The 19,444-nt window shown below is 38.4% G+C and overlaps 1 protein-coding gene and 1 long non-coding RNA gene across 2 annotated transcripts; both read left to right on the forward strand.

Annotated features, from left to right (window-relative positions):
• The first annotated feature begins 546 nt into the window (after positions 1 to 546).
• Positions 547 to 2,660, forward strand: LOC311098144. Its single transcript, XR_014609386.1, has 3 exons — positions 547 to 669; positions 1,327 to 1,464; positions 1,625 to 2,660. It is a non-coding gene; the product is annotated as an uncharacterized lncRNA (long non-coding RNA).
• An 11,582-nt stretch (positions 2,661 to 14,242) lies between these two features.
• LOC311097995 (uncharacterized protein) lies at positions 14,243 to 17,013 on the forward strand. The gene is made up of 3 exons (XM_084137995.1): positions 14,243 to 14,374; positions 14,734 to 14,853; positions 15,925 to 17,013. Exons 2-3 carry the CDS (start codon positions 14,796 to 14,798, stop codon positions 16,851 to 16,853), a joined length of 987 nt encoding a protein of 328 aa, XP_083994121.1. The 5' UTR covers positions 14,243 to 14,374; positions 14,734 to 14,795; the 3' UTR covers positions 16,854 to 17,013.
• Positions 17,014 to 19,444: the final 2,431 nt, after the last annotated feature.

Consider the following 19,444-nt stretch of genomic DNA (forward strand, 5'->3'; position numbering starts at 1 on the left):
TGCAACAATCAACATGACTTTATTAATTAAAGTCTTTCTTCTCTATTTTAAGATATCTTCCAAGCCTTAATTTGTTTAAAGGCTATTTAAGATTTTTACAGATCTTTTTAAGACCTGCAGAAACCCTGTCATTTCGAATGATAATACATATCATAAAACGTCATAACTTTAACTTTTTTTTAATCTGGCATCTCTTACAATTAAAATGCATAATTGTTTAAACAGCATTATAATGCTATAATAATTATAATTATAAATAATGATTATTGACTTACTGCCATCTAATCCATCACCTTCGAACACACAACAACATCCGAAAGTGATTTAAATGAACTTGTACATGCTCAATTAACAGCAGTCAGTACGGCGCACGTGCGTATTATAAACAGACGATACGTCATTCTTTGCGCATTGCGTGATAACACATACGTGAAGCAAATACGTGACGTCACCGCGCTAAAGTCTGCAGCAAGGGGTATCTCTGCGCATTGAATTGTTTTGAAATAATTAGTTTGTCCACAAGGTGGAAACACTGGCCCGTGACACGAGGACAAAAACAACAATAAAAAAACTACCGAACACGAAAAAAAGAAAAAAGCCCACGTTCATGATCTGTGAGGGGATTAAAAGCTGTTCATGCTGCAGTAAATCTGGTGTGTTTTTCAAACTGTAAGTACATTCATTGTATTATTTATCAGGTAAAATATAAACCCAAATGTTTGGTGAATCAAAACTTGAATGTTTTCTGAATTAATTTGATTCAGAGTTTGAATCCTAAATTATTACTTTTAAATTACTTTGTCCGATTTAAAATGAACCAATGGTTCGTTGGTTTCTTAAACTCATACTGACTAATGATCGTATTGTTCACATGACAATTTGTGAAGGTTATGTATTATGTTGAGCGATGTTTTATGTAATGTTTGAATGAATCCTGGTAACATTACAAGGTGTAACACTATATGAGCAACCGAAGAATAGGCTACATTATTTCAGACATACCATCAAAGAAATTTTGAGTTCAAGAGTGTTTGTTTGTTTTAATACTCACGAATTATTTAACTGAATCAGTCAATGATAAATAGCCTATAATGTAAAAGCTACACAAAAAGCAGCTAGATGAGTTTGAAACTGATATAACTGAATTGTTTCTAAAGAATTATTTGAGCCAAACACTTACACCTGTATAATTGAAAGTGATTAGTGTGATGATCACCTGCTAAATGAGCAACAGCGACCACAATTCACACCTTCAGTCAGTGAAGCCGCTCCCACAGCTGTTCATGAGAGTTTAAATGCTGGGGGAATATTCCCATCTTCCCACAGGAGAAGAAGCAAGCAGGAGGAATTACTTCAGGAGAAACTACTGGCGTACTATTGTAAAGATGGAGTTTACTATTGTAAAGATGGAGTTTAAAGAAGAACCCTGCAGAATAAAAGATGAAGATACAGAGGAACAAATAGGTTGGTGTTTTCCTTCGTTTTCTTTAATGACTGATGAGAAACAATAAGATAAAAACTGACATATAACAATACAATGCTGAATTGAAAATGTTTTTTTTTTTTATGTTTCTCGTTTGTCCTCCTTTATTTAAATTATGGAAATTTAATATGTTGATTTTAGACCCAATGGAAGTGAATGAAGACAAACAGCATCATATGGCAAATGAAGATGAAAACATCATTTCACAGACTGAAAAAAAATTGACACCGAAAAGTGCTCAAAAAACTGGTGAAAAAGATTCTTTCACCTGCTCTGAGTGTGGAAAGAGTTTAAACAATAAATCAAACCTAAAGAGACACATGAGATTTCACACTGGAGAAAGACCTTATACATGCACTGAGTGTGGAAAGAGTTTCGTTCTGAAAGGACACTTGAAGAGGCACCTACTAGTTCACACTGGAGAAAAACCGTTCACATGCACTCAGTGTGGAAAGAGTTTCGCATCCAAAAGCTCTCTCACCACTCATCTGCACTCTCACACTGGAGTGAGATCATTCAGCTGTGATCAGTGTGATAAAACATTTGTTTTTGACCAAAACTTAAGAGAACACCTTAAAGTTCATGCTGGTGTGAAGGCTCATGTTTGCTCTTTTTGTGGAAAGAGTTTTTCACTACTGAAAAATTTACAAGTTCACCAGAGTATTCATACTGGTGTGAGACCGTATATGTGCTTTGACTGTGGGAAGAGCTTTAATACATTAAGCAACTTAAAAAGACATCGGAGAATTCACACTGGAGAGAAACCGTTCAAGTGTTCACACTGTGGAAAGAGTTTCTCTCATTCATCATCCTTGAAAGCTCACGAGAGTGTTCATACTGGAGAGAAGCCGCACCAGTGCTCTTCATGTGGGAAGAGTTTCACCTGTTCCTCTAATCTACTGACTCATAAGAAGAAGCGTTGTTGTCTAAGTGAGCAAAAGCACTTGTGAAATAACGGTGGCGTCAGTCCATTAAAACTCTGTGAATGTTAATGAGTTGTTCAACGGTGTTAGAAACTCACTCTTGAAGTGTAGATGTAAATAAATTTAAATCCGTCAAGTTTGGTCATGGGGTAGTTTATGGTTGAATGGGTTTTTATTACTATACTGTATATGGCCAATAATGTTGTATGTAATGTACTGATTTCTACGAGAAATAAAAAGGAACAAACATCTTTAAATCTGCTGTTTTATAACATTTATTTCAGGAAATTTAACATTTCAAGGAATTTAACAAAGACTTGTTAATGTTTAATGTTCATTTAACTTTGAACAAACTGTTGCCAGTAAATAACATCAATTTAAATCTACAGTAAGTTACTGGCAAGCAGCTGCATAACTACTTCAATGTGACACAACCAGGTTGCAGATATCATGCATGACTTGTTGGGTGGGACCATATGAGTTGAAGTTAATACTCTGTACACTGATTGAGAACAAACCTCACCCTTGAAAAACTGTCTCATTACTTTACCCTGATTTTGCAATAATAAGTTTATGATAATGATTTATAATTAGAGCTGTTGGGTTTGATCTTGTGGTAAATGTCAGTTTGACGGCTTTCCAGTTCCAGTATATTGTGCAACACTAATGTGACCATGTACAGGGGTAGCATGCACAGATAAATGTAAAATTGTAAAAAAGTAAAACTAATAATGAAGAAATATCCAACATGATAGGCTGTCAGTATTCAGTTCGTTGAATAGACCCTTTTCACAGACTGATGATGCGTTTTAACGGTCATCAACATCGTAAATTCTGTAAAGTTTTTTATATTTTCATTTTAAAAAGAATTTATGTACATTTATAACATTATACTTTGTATTATATTACCTTTTCATTAAATTACAAAAAAAGTAGTTACCGCTGCTGAGAGGGTGTTTCAAATTCAGCGTCTATGGGAGTGATGGTAAAATTGAAGTTTTTCTCTCATTGACTGCTGATTTGTTGTCATGGCACAAATAGCCAGATTATAAATTGACATTTATGACTATAGCCTGATGTGTTGTAGGTTCTCATTTTACATTTGACAAATTTGAATTTGGACTATACAAAAGGAGGAAAAGGGTAAATTCATATCCAATGCATTGATTAAAGGTGACTTCTCTTACTGACTGTAACGTAGACTAACCATGTTCCATGTACACTTTTTGCCTTTCAAAGCACGCCAGCGACCACTCTTCTGTTGCTGAGAGCAAGACAAGCATGTTTGTGTGATCATTCCCTGGGTGAATACCCATTGTATGGTCCACACTTTGACTGATGTCTTTTGGACCAATCGTTTTTTAGAAAAGTGGGGAAAATTACCTCCTCCGCCTGTGTACGGAAGATGATAAGGGTTAATGATGTTTTGTACAGGCTTACAATGGTCTTCCGTACAGAGTGCATAACTTGATTTCAACGGCGAAAATGGAAATTTAACTGATCAAAGAAAACATCATTTAAATGAACAAGAAAGGTGAGTACCTTTTTATTTGGTTAAAATGGAAGTTAATTGCTGCTTTAATAAGCTAGAGGGCCATGCAAGTTAGGCATGCTTGTGTTGTGATATTAATTATGGCATGTGAGTTAAGCATGAACTATGTGAAATGGTAGTGAATAACCATATCTTTCTGAAGACAGAGAAGGACAAACAATTTGTACTGATTTAAAAAAATGTTTATGATTATCCAATAAAAAACTTAAGAACATAAATGATTAGGGTGCATGTGTGTGTTTAGAACTATTTACATTTAACAATAAACCGATTAAAAAAATACCTGAACTAGATATTAGACAGTAAACTGTAAACATTTTCTGTGTGCACTATTTACATTGTGTGTGTGTAACGTGTGTTTTTATGTGGACAGACAACATTTATGGCAAAGCCAGTCAGTGTCTGGCACTTCCTCCACCCCTGCACACTCCAAGTGGAACCACAAATGGCACAGATCACACTGGACCCATTAGTCGATGGTGTCATCTCCTGAGCCAGGTAGAACCACTCTTCTGCAGAGAGCGCAGTGTTCTCCAACCTTTTCAGTCCGAGGAGGTGCCTGCTTTTTTTGCCTTTTGGCCTCCTGTGCTTGTCTTTTGTCCTCCTTCTTCTTTGCCATCTCTTCCTTGCGCTTTCTTTTCTTTTCTTTTCTTCCTTTTCTTTCTCCCCAGCTTCTTTTTCTACCAGCAGATCAAAATACTGGTCGCTGTTGATGACACGGGTTGGCAACGGAATGCGACGCCTCTCCCTCTCCTTCCTCTCCAGGGCTGGATTCATGAGGACGTTGGCCAGACTCTCGGGATTACACCTGCTGCCACCAGGTCATTTTTGGGAGTCACTCTTTTACAGGTGGGGCAAGGTGCAAGAAGTGGCGTGAGTGCAGGATGGTGGGGCTGAAGAAGTGGTGTGAGTGCAGGATGGTGTGGCTAAAGGAGTGGTGTGAGTGCTGGATGGTTTGGCTGAAGGAGTGGTGTGTGGCTGAGGAGTGGCGTGAGTGTTGGATGGTGTGGCTGAAGGAGTGGCGTGAGTACAGGATGTGTGAGTAAGAGTGGCGTGAGTGCAGGATATGTGAGTAAGAGTGGCGTGAGTGCTAGATGGTGTGGCTGAAGGAGTGGTGTGAGTGCTGGATGGTGTGACTGAAGGAGTGGTGTGAGTGCTGGATGGTGTGACTGAAGGAGTGGTGTGAGTGCTGGATGGTGTGACTGAAGGAGTGGTGTGAGTGCTGGATGGTGTGACTGAAGGAGTGGCGTGAGTGCTGGATGGTGTGACTGAAGGAGTGGCGTGAGTGCTGGATGGTGTGACTGAAGGAGTGGCGTGAGTGCTGGATGGTGTGACTGAAGGAGTGGTGTGAGTGCTGGATGGTGTGGCTGAAGGAGTGGCGGGAGTGCTGGATGTGTGAATAAGAGTGGCGTGAGTGCTAGATGGTGTGGCTGAAGGAGTGGTGTGAGTGCTGGATGGTCTGGCTGAAGAAGTGGTGTGAGTGCTGGATGGATCTGCAGATGGGAGCAGTCTCACTACCTAAGAAGGTAAAACATTTGTAAAACTCATTAGCAAACTTAAAAAGAAATGCAAGTAGCTTAGAGGATGGATTATCATTGTATTAATGTTAAAATTACCTGGGTTGTGTCCACAGCATCCCTGGACAAAGGAAAGATGCTAGCCTTGTGGAACCCAGCCTTGATGGTTTGGGCTGTGACAGCAGTGGGGTACACACTTTTGAGGAGAGGTGAGAACTGCTTCTTCCCCACCACAAGATGCCCTCGTACCAGACCCAGCCTGGAAGCCATGATGGAGAAGACAGTCTTCAGCGGGTTGAAGACCGCAATATCCAGGGGCTGAAGGATGTGTGTGGTGTGGGCAGGAAGGCAGAGAATTTCGATCTTATATTTCGATCTGTCATTACAATGAACTACACTCGGGAAAAATGTGATCAATAACTCATGGCAAAATATTTTTACATTAACATAAGTTTATCAGTTTTCACTTTCACAAGTCAAAGCAATTCATCATTACTCAAGATTTAACAGTTGAAATGACTATATGGCCTTAATTTAATTCAGCAAAAATTATTTTACAGTGTAGGCTATGTCACGTTTCCGTTCGTGTTTGGACTGTGTTGTCTTTGTCTTCAATTCACCTGTCTCACCTGTGCCTTGTTAATCACCTCGTTTAGTTATCTCGTTTGTTTTGCCCCAGCTGTGTCTAATTTCCCTGACCTGTTTCCTTGTGTATTTAAGTCCTGTGTGTTCCTTCAGTCTTTGTCGGTCGTTGTAGTGTCAAGGTAGTGTTGAGTGTTCATGTAATCTGCGTTTGTGAATAAACCAGATGTATGGAAATCCTGTCTCCTCGTCTTCAACCTGCAAAACCCTGACAGAACGACCGACCACATCATGAGCTGGGAGCTCACTGGACGATCTGTTGCATCATGCCAGTCCAGCCGAGCCTGCACTTCACGCCAGTCCAGCCGAGCCTGCACTTCACGCCAGTCCAGCCGAGCCTGCACTTCACGCCAGTCCAGCCGAGCCTGCACTTCACGCCAGATCTGCCGAAGCTAAGGCAGTTCGCGCCATGCCCGCCGCGCCTGAGATTGAGAGCGTCATACCCGCCGAGCCTGAGCCAGTTGTTGGTCTAGAGAGGCCAGATCCAGTTTCGAGTCCAGTTCCGAGTCCAGCCGAGCCCGCACTTCACGCCAGATCTGCCGAAGCTAAGGCAGTTCGCGTCATGCCCGCCGCGCCTGAGATTGAGAGCGTCATACCCGCCGAGCCTGAGCCAGTTGTTGGTCTAGAGAGGCCAGATCCAGTTTCGAGTCCAGTTCCGAGTCCAGCCGAGCCCGCACTTCATGCCAGATCTGCCGAAGCCAAGGCAATTCGCGTCATGCCCGCCGAGCTTGAGACAATTGTCGGCCCAGAGAGGCCAGATCCTGTTCCGAGGCCAGATCCTGTTCCGAGGCCAGATCCTGTTGCGAGGCCAGATCCTGTTCCGAGGCCAGATCCTGTTCCGAGTCCAATTCCGAGTCCAGTTCCGAGTCCAGTTCCGAGTCGGGGGGTTGGCTGCCCTGTCGAGCAGGAGCCAGAGCCAGTCTTCGAGCAAGAGCCAGAGCCAGGCCACCCAAAGGGTCTTCACCGCCATGGCCGCCCGAAGGGTCTTCTCTGCTATGGACGCTCGAGGGTCCGACAGCTCCGCCGTGGCCACGCCCACAGCCTGCTCTACCCTGGTTCCCCGAGCAGCCAGCTCCGCCCTGGAGGCTTCTTGTCTTGGGCAACCATGCCTTCATCTGTCTCCGGGGCGCCCTCCCTCCCACCCCTTTGGATGTTGTTAAGGCGCGAGGACGCGCCTTTGGGGAGGGGGGGAGTACTGTCACGTTTCCGTTCATGTTTGGACTGTGTTGTCTTTGTCTTCAATTCACCTGTCTCACCTGTGCCTTGTTAATCACCTCGTTTAGTTATCTCGTTTGTTTTGCCCCAGCTGTGTCTAATTTCCCTGATCTGTTTCCTTGTGTATTTAAGTCCTGTGTGTTCCTTCAGTCTTTGTCGGTCGTTGTAGTGTCAAGGTAGTGTTGAGTGTTCATGTAATCTGCGTTTGTGAATAAACCAGATGTATGGAAATCCTGTCTCCTTGTCTTCAACCTGCAAAACCCTGACAGGCTACTAAGGCTACTTTCTTTTTTTTTTTTTTGTGCCTTTTTCTTGGTTGCTTTTATAAACAGACAACCATTTATTTAACAGTGTCTTTTATAAAAGAGACTATAATATAACCATTAAAATTACTATAAAAATTACCATTATGTAGAATATTTTTCTACTTCACTTTTATTTGTTCCCATGTTCTAGTGTGGTGACTCTGACATTACAATGAACAAAGTAATTATGCAATTATTAAAATACTAAAATATAGGCTATAAGTGATAAAAACATCTAACATGGCCACTTCTAACGGATTTAAATTGTCTGCTACTTTTTGCCAGCCCTCTCTCCTGGCTTTTGCAGACTTTGAGGTGTTCCCTGGCGTTTTGATTAAACATTAAAATTCCAAATAAACTTCGACTATTAGTTCTTGCTCTGCTGAGGAGAAAAACTGAGCCCGCTCTTTGGCCACGCTGAGCAGCCAATAGCAGCGTTGCTGATCAATGTTTCTACTATCGATACATATCCCCTTTTAAACCAGTGCATGAACGCGCAATTATCTCAGATAACACAATCCAGCTATACTTATCATATCCGGCAAGTGTGTTCGAAGAACCTAATTAGCCAGATCACGATTAGCACGATGATATCATCTTGGATGTGTAATTTGATCTCGGATGTTTTAAGCAACGTACAAAGAACGGGCCCCTGGTTACAATGTTATTCCGCAAGACGCATGCAGTTCTGTTTATTAACCGCTAGAGCACCAAAACTTATGGACTGCAGCTTTAACCAACAAAAGTTAAGGAAAGCTGCAATCTGTAACTTTTTTTGGATAAAAATGTACAAAAATCAGTTATTGAGCAAGAACATGAGAGCTCAGTGTCCTTTCCCAGTGTCCCATTCGCCTTACTTTCCCCCGTTTCGCAAAGGTACATTTATAACAATGATTTATAATTTGAGCTGTCGGGTACGATTTCACTGGAAATGTCTGTATACAAAGAATATACTACAGCTATTATATCGCATGTCAGAGTACTGGTGATGGGTGCTGCATTTGTAGCTTGTTCTTACAGCAGTTATTTAGAATTTAAACTTGTCATTCACATCAACAAAATAGCTTCAAGTATCCTGCAATTTTATGTTTTTAAACAGAGATGGCAAAAGTAAAAAAAAAACACACATAAATTATCAAATAAAATTTTAAATGTGAAACCAAACCTGTAAATGAGAAAATGTGACAACAAAATGTACTGTAAGTAAACAACCATGAACAAAGAACAGAAACATTTTAACTGAAGAATAACATTTAAATGAGAAAACTATAGGCCTTTATCACAGTACGTGTCGTCACATCCGGCTCTGATTAGTAGTGTAAAGGAATTTCCGCCTGGATTATTGTCAATGGACAGGCGCCAGATTTTAGAAGAAAATTATACCCGTTTAGCTGAACTTAAGAATGATCGTGAATATTTAAAACTTAAAAAATTTAGACTTACATGATACCCTACCATGCATGTCATCTTTCATTTTACTGTGTAACATTATCTAAGCGAGGCGATCATCAGCACTGCTGGTGCTGCCAGTCAGGAGATTAACGAGCAGCTTTGTGGGTTTGTGAGTTTTAATGCTAAAGCTACATACGGCAAGTCTGGCAGATTGAGGGGACTTAGCCAAATTTTTGAATGTTTACAACTCTCATGCCCCTCCCCCACTACCACAGAGTTCGTCCTCATCAGTGTGTGTGCACCAGATTTTCTGTGAACGCACCTGTCTCTTCAGCATCGAAGCATAATTTTCTTTTCCTTGGTTGTTTTGGACCTCCTAGCTCTGGTTGTTAACCTAGGAATTGGAAGCTTGTTAGTAGATTTTCTCTACGCCATCACACTTTGTACAATCCAACACACCTGCGAACTTCAGGCGTGTGCATGTGATATTGTAACGTGCGCGAGAGGGGGGATCTGTGGTGTGTGCATGAACTGTGATTGACAGTCAGATCACACACAGCCCTGCGCTGATTGGACCAGAGCGGTGCGGTGGATTTTTGCAAAACAAATAGCAGGGTCTAGATGGAGGTAGAAGCGCAGTTTTTTTCTAAAACTGGCTGATTAATGTTGTTCTGTCAGAGCATAGTGTCGGTTTCAGTGAATATGATAAAAAAAATCTTGCCGACTGCAGCTTTAAAGACAATATCAACATTACAGTAATAGTTTTACTTTTATTGCCTAAATGTTGATAATATTAGTCCAAATTACTCTTTTATTACTATAATTCAGTTTGCAATGAAGGGGGTGAATTGGAATCCACTGCTGCTTCAATGTATATGAATGAGTGATTAAAATCAAGGTCTTAATATTTTTCCTTCTAAATATCAAATGAGTTGAATGACTTCTCTGGAGATTTTACTTTGTTATAGAAGTTACCAGTGTGATTACTGAAATGTTCTTTTCATGTATTCTTTAATGTCTGTATTTGATATCTGAATGCAGTAACAGTGCTTGCATATTTAGCCCGGCTTCCAGAAATGAAATAGGGACTTGTTCAAGAAATGTCTTTAACGTGTTAAAACACATAGGGGTTTATTGAAGCCAATAGTTTAAGGGACCATTTCTTTGTTAAATCCTTAATTTCCAGTTAGACTAAAGTGTTGCTCTCCTTGAGAGAAAGAACGCATTATCTTGATGTTTTGAGAGGACTCTCCTGTTTATAGTTAGAGTCTGGCCAAATCCAACCTTGGCCTAATCGATGGAGATATGCTTCCGTCTATCTGTATATGTGTGGAAAATTACTATGTTTATCTATTTCTTAGCCAATCAGAAACTGCAACCTAGCTTAGACCTTGGTGTAGGGTATAACTGCTGTGATCTTTGTAACTGTAAGCGGGGCGGCCTACGAACTCCCGAGTGAGTCTTGAAGCTGACTTCTGCCTGATGAAACTGCAAACTATCTTCAGTAAAACTTTTCTTCAATTTATTATAATTCTGACTCCGGGTCTTCTCTCAAACATCTGGTCATTGGGTCGTAAACTGTTACCCCCTAACAGCAAATATTGACATTACTGACAAAAAGACATTTTGTTTGTTTTTCACATTTGGTCATTTTTGGTAATGTTTGCAATTTTGAGTATGTATCAATTGTTTTTTGATACTTCCACAAAAAAAGCTTAACTTGCATGTCAGTTATATTGCAACACTCTAAAGTGATTGTGTGTAATCAACAGGTAGGAACCAACATAGTTGAATATTTACAAAATGAGATGACTGGAGCATTGCTGCACATTTTGTGCCTCAAGGATGAGACGAGGGGGACATGTCAGACCTTTGCCATTGTTCCAGGCCACGCCATCGAGACTGGAGGCTGTTGATCTTTGTTTCAAAGCTTTCTTTGTATTTGATGTTAAATACACAAAGCAGTGTCTCCCCGCCTGGGAGTTTCTCCAGACTCCAGCATGCCGTGTATCAAATTAAAGGACAACTCCAGTGAAAACAGAAAAACAGATTAGCTCATAACACTAGTATATGGGGCACAGAGTAAGTAAAAGTAAATCGCTAGTTAATACCACTAACAAGGCTCAAAATAGCCTCACACTAACACGGTAGCATAATGAAGGTCCCTACATGCAAACCGAAGCATTGAGAACTTTGTTAGTGTACAGACAGTTTAATAAGAAGATAGTTTATAAAGACAGTACATTACGCGTTTACAGACAGGATCCATCTTGGAAAACAGTCTCAACTAATCGAGTCACGAACGCCGTGCTACGTTAGATTTCACAAACGTAATTCCTATCAACAAGCTCACTTAGCACGGCGTTCGTGACTCGGTAACCATGTGTTAATTACCCCTAGGTTCATTTTTCACCGGAGTTGTCCTTTAATGGAAAAGAGTCCTCCATTGTAAAATTTGAGGACAACAGTTGTTTCAGGCCCACGTGATATTTAGTCGCATTTTAAATGTTTGTTGATGTTCTTAATAAATCAACACATCTTAATAAATGAAATCGTATAAAAGTTCAAATGAGTTGCTCAATGACTTTTAAAGGTGCATTGAGTAATGTTTAGGAGGAACTGTTGACAGGAATGCAATATCATTTACATAACTATGTTTTCAGTGGTGTATGACCTTACTTAATGAACCGTTATGTTTTTATTACCTTAGAATGAGCCATTTCTATCTACATACACCACGGGTCCCCTTACATTGAAATGAGGGGGGTTAACATTTGTATTCAATACTTGTATACAAAAAAAAAAGTATTAAAGAAATGTATTAAAAATGTAAAAAACACAATTTTTTTATTGAAATCACATATACAGTGGCCTCTCTGGTTTATTGTATTACAGAGACAATAATTATTTTACATTCGTAATATAACAAATATTTGTTACTAATTTTATTAAGGCAATGAGACAGGAAATAACCCAGCACATGAGTAAGACTTAACCCAGCAAGAGGGTTAATTTCACCCACTGGTTGTGTCAAATGAATGACCCAGAAATATGTGTTAAATGGTAAAACCCAGCACTTTGGTCAAATCAACCCAGCATGTGTTCTGTCCAATAGTGACCCAGTGGTGTGGTTAAGGTTGGGTTATTTTTTAACCCTGCAGTTTTTAGAGTGTAATAACTATAATGAAATGATGATGCTCTTACTTGATAATTACTTGTGATAATTTATCACAGACTGATTAAATGAAAGATGTTGGGAGATTTCTTTTCAAACACTTTCTTGCAACAGAACATCATCCAGACTACAAATGAGTGTTGTGTTCGCCTACTATACTATAACTGTTATTTATGTATGGTATATTAGTCTTTTATCTTTATCAGAAATTAACTCTATATTTCCAGCAGTTAAATATGTGTTAAATGTCAGAAAATGTTTTAAAATAGTTAGTTAGAAAGTTAGTTTTTATATCGTAGTTAGTTGTTATATCATGTCTGCATAGCTGCCAACTTTTGAGTTTTGCTTGGAGTGAGATTTATGTTTTGGGGGGAGGGAGGGGGGGGGTTCAATTTTTTTATTGCATCACAATAAGTGTATTGTGATTGTCAAAACATTTTAGTAACTAAACTGAATTTTATTAGGTTTAGTGACAACATGTTACAATGTTTACATGGTTCAATTTCTGGTAAGCTACGCTTTTTTATTATTTCAATTCAATTCAGTTATTGTGATTTGATTTAATATTGACTCATTTGGATAAATATTAGGTAGGCTACACAAGATAGGGTTAATTTTTCTCAAGAAAAAAACAACTCACCTAATGCTGTAAACATACAGAGAGACCTATCAGCTGGCAGTATTATTTAAGGTTAAAAAAATAACACAAATTAAATATAATGCGTTTTTTTATTATAATAACAACTTTATTTAATGATATAAGTAAAAATATAATAAATATGCAATATAGTACACATATTTAGCCAAATACTCTCTATAGCTCTTTTTTTCTAGCCAACTAACATGCTATAGCCTATATTATGGTCATTAAATGGCTTTCCTGAGGTAAATGTTATGTGACATGATTGTTCTCCAGCTGTTTTATTGACCCCTTTGTTTGATTGATTGGTCGATATTATGTATGAGGAATATACATTTCGGTAAGTTGTACTGTATCTTTCAACAGTGTTCATTCGTGTTTAAAGTTATTTACTATCAGCTAGAGATGATCGGTTCACGTGCCGCTAGGGATCTGTCGCGTCACATTTACAAGCGCCAAAACGGTATTTATTGTCTGAATTTCGTAATAAAAGTGACAGAATCTGAGAGCTGAGACTTTTTTTATATCATAAGTAATCTGCTCTGTCTAGTCTGTCGGTCTCCGTGTCCTCTTTGCTCCGCGATTTTTCTGTGCGTGAGAAAATGGATGTGTGGCGTGAGAGCGTGTGAAGAGTGTCAATTGCGTGTGTCTCACGGTGAATGCGTGAGAGTTGGCAGCTATGTGTCTGACATAAACTATCCTTCGGTTATTAGGTCTACACCCTTTGTTTACATTTTACATTAAATAGGTATCACTCAACACATTATCTTTACGCGTTTTCATGTGAATAACTAGTCAATAACGCACAACATTTGTTTTGTTATGCAATACATTCATTTTATATTTAAAGCATTTGTTTTGTGCACTTAATTTAATTAAGGGGGGGGGGGGGGGGGGGGGGGACTCAATTTCTCGACGGCTACAATGTTCTTCAACAAGATGGATTACTTTTTGTTTATTAAGCGCCAACAGTTACATAGTGTACCTTCAATTCACTGAGTTTATCAGACTGTAAGGACTGTAATTCTATTTTTATTGGGAGAAATCTAAATCAGGCAACTTGCATTGAGCTGCTTGGACTGGAGTTTTTAATGTAAATCTTCATATCTATTAACTAACTCTAACATTTTTGCATTATAATAATACTTGCCATCTAACTTTAAAATTAAGTCAAAGTTTATACTGAAGTCAACAGTAACACTACAGTTGGAGGAGTTCAGAATGTAAATATACAATTGCAAACTCTTTAGCAGATATTTTAAGTTTCAATCTTTATCCGAAATCAAACATTTATGGAAAGATAAACAGAGTTTGTATAATCTCAACCAAGATACAGATCTTATATTGGTTGTCTTATATCTATGGGATTAGTATATGGGATTGGTTTCCGCCAGTAGAGGGCGCTCGTGCAAGCAATGACACATGCGAGTGTAGGAGAAGAAGAGAAGTGATCGAGGAAAGGGAACATAAACATGTGAAGTGGAACACAGCCCTTCATCCTGCTCTATAATCAGCTGTGTTTTTCAGACTGTGAGTAGGCTAAATTTTTTTAAATCATTTATTAGGAGAAATCTAAATCTAAACGAGTCAGTTCATTTAGTGAATCACTCAGAAATGAATCGAAATTAACCGACTGATGTTGTACATTACGCTCGTGAAACGTAAACTCGTTATTGACTGGTTTTTCACATTAAATTTGTTAAGATTATGAATTGTGTTTCCATTTTATTTAATGAACAAATGAAACGTGGTAAACAGTTTTTAATGCATGTAAATCATATCTAATGTAAGAGCAACATAAAAATGAGTTGAGGAGTTGAATTGTTTCTAAACAATGAGAGTTCTTCATGAGAGTTTAAATGCTGGGAAATATTCCCATCTTCCCACAGGAGAAGAAGAAGCAAGCAGGAGGAATTACTCCAGGATAAACTACTGACATAATATTGAAAAGATGGAGTTTGAGGAAGAACCTTGCAGAATAAAAGATGAAGATACAGAGGAACAAATAGGTTGGTGTTTTCGTTCATTTTGTTTTATGACTGATGGGGAATATTAAGAGTGTACTCACACTGGGCACAATAGACAGATTGTCCCTGTCCCACGATTGTACTGTTCGAATAGAAAATGTTTGGGGCACGGTACGGAACGATCACACTAGTCAAAAGAACCAGACTTCGGGGGTCAAACGCGCCCAGGCACTGTTCAGGTCGCCTAGTGTGAGTACACCCTAAGATGAAAACTGACATATCCTCCTGAGACCCAGACATAGCCTTTTTTCTCTGTAGAGGACATGATATTTTAGCAAATTTCTCTGAGACCATACATGTCGCCATTTTAAAAGTCTGGATGTAATGTAAAGAGCACATGCAGGGCTTTTCAGAGATATAGGCTACCAAACGTTTGGAGGTTTCGCCATGACAACTCCCTCTCCTGGGATCACAATTTTTGCACTCTTATGGAAATCTGATAATATTTTGTAACTAATTTCAATTTAAGTAATTTTCAAATTGTTTGTCATAAACATCTCAGGAAAACATTATGGGGTTTCAAATCAGAATATGACGTTCTGTTACGAAACAGGGCATCGATTTTATACATGTCCTCTGTAGAAGACACCAGTACTTTTTTTCATTTGTTTTTTTGTTTAGAATGGGGCATTTATGGCAATTTTATACACAATCCATGAAGTAAAATAATAAATCAAATAACTTTATTAGCCTATATCTTTCACAACATAGTTGAGAATCATCTTTATACAAAGTTTGGTTAAAATAACTTGAAATCTCTTTTCGTGCCATTTCTTTTTTCTTAATAACTAAGTCCTAGTGTCCTCTACAGAGGACGTAGCATAATTATTATTATTTTTTTTTTTTTTTGTTTCTTATGCTCCAAATAATGTAATGACATAAAACACAAACAAGTTCTGGTTCTCAGGAGAATATAACAATACATCTAAAACTAGATACTAGTAGACTCAGTTGTAAACTAGAATTGTGCTAAATTTAGAATGAACATTATTTCTTTGTTTCTCATTTGTTCTTTTTTATTTTAATTTTGGGAATTGAATATGTTGATTTTAGACCTGATGGAAGTGAATGAAGACAAACACCATCATTTCACAAATGAAGATGTAAAACGGACATATAAAAATGAAGACAAAAAACATCTGTTTCAAAAACCTCATCATTTCAAAAATGAAGATGGAAATACAGCCGTTTTAAAGACCGAAGAGGATTTCACACAACAACAAGCTGGACAATCTGGAGTCAAAGGATCTTTCACCTGCTCTGAGTGTGGAAAGAGTTACAGACATAAAGGACACCTAAAGGATCACATGAGAATTCACAATGGAGAAAAACCGTTCATATGCACTCAGTGTGGAAAGAGTTTCATACATAAAGGACACCTAAAAGATCATATGAGAATTCACAATGGAGAAAAACCGTTCATATGCACTCAGTGTGGAAAGAGTTTCACTTCCAAAAGCTCTCTCAACAATCATCTGCGTCGTCACTCTGGAGTGAGATCATTCAGCTGTGATCAGTGTGCTAAAACATTTGTTGTAGCATCAAACTTAAGAGAACACCTTAAAGTTCATGCTGGTGTGAAGCCTCACTTTTGTTCTTCATGTGGAAAGAGATTTACACATCTGCACTCTTTAAAACAGCATGAGCGTATTCATACTGGTGTGAGCCCTTATATGTGCTTTGACTGTGGGAAGAGCTTTACTACATCAGGCAACTTAAAAACACACCAGATAATTCATACTGGAGAGAAACCGTACAAGTGCTCACACTGTGGAAAGAGTTTCTCTTACTCAACATCCTTGAAAAGGCACAAGAGAGTTCATACTGGAGAGAAGCCGCACCAGTGCTCTTCATGTGGGAAGAGTTTCACCCAATTATCTAATCTACGGACTCATGAGAAAAAGTGTTGCCCAAAGTTGCCTAAAATAAGCAAAGTTCATGTTCAGATCCATCACTTTCAAATTAATAGTTTGATATTCTGATAAATCAAAAGATGGGATTTCTTGCGACTCCATCTGAGAGAATTTTTTTTTAAATTACATAGAGGGTTGGTGAAGATTGTTGGAAATTGGGTGGAGGTCGAAATGCTCCAATTTTAGATGGAAATAATCATTTTGTTTATGTTAGGGAGTAAGTATAGTGAACAAAATTATCTTCATACATATTCTTTACAAATTCATTTTGTTAGTCTGGCTGTTGTTGTCATTCATTTTATATATATATATATATATATATATATATATATATATATATTAGTGTGCAAGTATGCATTGCATGTAGAATGTGTTACAAGAATAAATGAAAAAAACTTTTTGAACAAAGTCATGAAAAAAAGGTTTCAGAATTGTATTCACATTAAGCTTGCAGTATTAAGTAATTATTTTAAAATAAAAAATATGGCAGTTGTTTCATAAATTTATATTCACTTTTAAAATATGGACCCATATGAACAAATAAACACACCAGAGTCCTGCACGGGTCCGATTTTGTAAATCCGCAACCGCCCGTACCCGCAGTGCTTAAAACCGCATCCGACCCGTTTTCCGACAGCAGCACTAATTAAAATCCGTACCCGACCCGACCCGCACCCGAAATAAAATCAGTTTAGCCAATCACATTAGACACACTTACAAAAATGTTTGTCGCCAGGTCATACAGAAGTTATTACACGACAATTAACACAAGGACAACTGCCGAAGCTGTCAAAAGCCCGGTACATGACCACAAAACTGAGTAGCCTTAGGCCTATAACATTTTACCAATTGAACAGACGCGGCTACAACACTATATCTGCCACGCAATTTCGTCTAGCCTACATCAGACAATTTTGGGTTCAAACACGCCCTGCACACCACACATACTTAACAGTGTTAAATGTGAAAATACTGTTCGATAGAACTGCTTTGTTACCACAGTTATCTGCGTGCTTCCTCAGCGATGAAGTTCCACATCTGCGGCTATCCAACACGAAAATGCAGCAAAGCCTTTCACAATAATTTCTTCAGATAACTCCAAATTTCTCCCACACACTGGACTTGATTTTTGATGACGTACTGTCGACAACTTTACAATCTCCACTAGCTATTCTCTTCTTCAACTCCTCAGCATCCATCTCGACGACTGCAAGCAGATCGCGCGCGCGCGGTTATGATGAATTTTTAAAACTGAAAGTAGCCTAGGTAACGTTATAGATCCTGGGAGGGCGTGGGCACAAATAAACTGATGTGGATTTTAAATTATTTTATCAACTTGAAATACAGGCATATTGTTGTAGATGTGTTCCTAAAAATATGCATATATTTTTACGTTTGCATGTGATTGTTTTAAACCCGTGTTTAGACCCGTGTTTCCCCCGTGTCCGACCCGACCCGCACCTGTATCCGACACGGTTGGATATTTTTCACCCGTTTGAGCAAAATTTGCGGGTCACCCGTCGGGTAGCCTACCCGCGGGTACCCGCACCCGTGCAGGACTCTAAAACACACCACTAAGACTATCGAGTTGGATATGATAACTGGACTTTGTCTATGGAATTGCAGTGATTTCTTTTTTTTACAGATGACAAATAGCTATCGGTATCAAAAAGAATTAGCTACTGAAAAAACTAAATCTAATAAATAACAAGCATAGGCTATATTTTCTCTTCTTTAACCACTGAAATATAGCAAGGAGATTATAACACTACAGTGGAATAATCTTTTAAAAACTGGACATGAAATAAGTGTAAATTATTTTATTAGGGTTGTTGATTTAACGCGTTAATTTCATTAGTATTGGAAAAAAATAAATAATGCGTTAAATATGATTGTATCATGGTCTGTCTGAATATTTGATTCTGATTGACTGGCTGGAAGATGTGCAATAAAACGGTTTAATGCACCGTTAGTTCCAAGTCAGTTTAATCACTGTTCTTTGCTAATGCGTGGTTTTCATTTAAGCGCGCACACACACACGTCACTTGCACACAGAGATCAGAGTTTGCTCTGCAAACACACAGAAACATTCAGAAGCACAGAACATTTTATCAACTCTGACCAGTGTCTTTATTCATAAAATAGCTTTGCTACTGATTTGCCACATTATATTTTTCAGCAACAAGGGGAAAACATTGTTGGTTTTGAAGTAATTAAACTCAGTCAAGTCAAGTCACATTTATTTATATAGCGCTTTTTACAATACAGATTGTTTCAAAGCAGCTTTACAGAGATAACAGGAAAATAATGCAACAAAGGTTGTTTCCAGAAGAAAATAGCGTCACAGTCCAGCTTAAGTAAGTTCAGTGATGTTTCATTTTTGTTGTAAAAAAGTTATTAATTTTGTTAATTTATATATATAGCTGCTCTGGAGAAAACCGTGATGTCATCGTCCAGCTCAGTTCAGTTCTCATATAATGGTGTCAGTGCAGGCAGATCAATATTATTGTTGAATATTAAATTAAAATTAAATTTAATGTCCCCAACTAAGCAAGCCAAAAGCCAATGGCAACAAAGGTGAAAAAGGCGAAAAAGTCGACAGTGGCAAGGAACCAAAACTCCATCAGGTGGCAGAATGGAGAAAAAACCTTGAGAGAACC

Source organism: Abramis brama (assembly GCF_963993115.1).
Source record: "Abramis brama genome assembly, chromosome: 15".
NCBI classification, from domain to species: Eukaryota; Metazoa; Chordata; class Actinopteri; order Cypriniformes; family Leuciscidae; genus Abramis; species Abramis brama.

Bases quoted from the DNA above. Each gene is read 5' to 3' on its own strand.
- LOC311097995 (XM_084137995.1), top strand. From the start codon at position 14,796: ATGGAGTTTGAGGAAGAACCTTGCAGAATAAAAGATGAAGATACAGAG. The intron at 14,854-15,924 runs GTTGGTGTTTTC...TGTTGATTTTAG, and splicing joins AGATACAGAGGAACAAATAG to ACCTGATGGAAGTGAATGAA.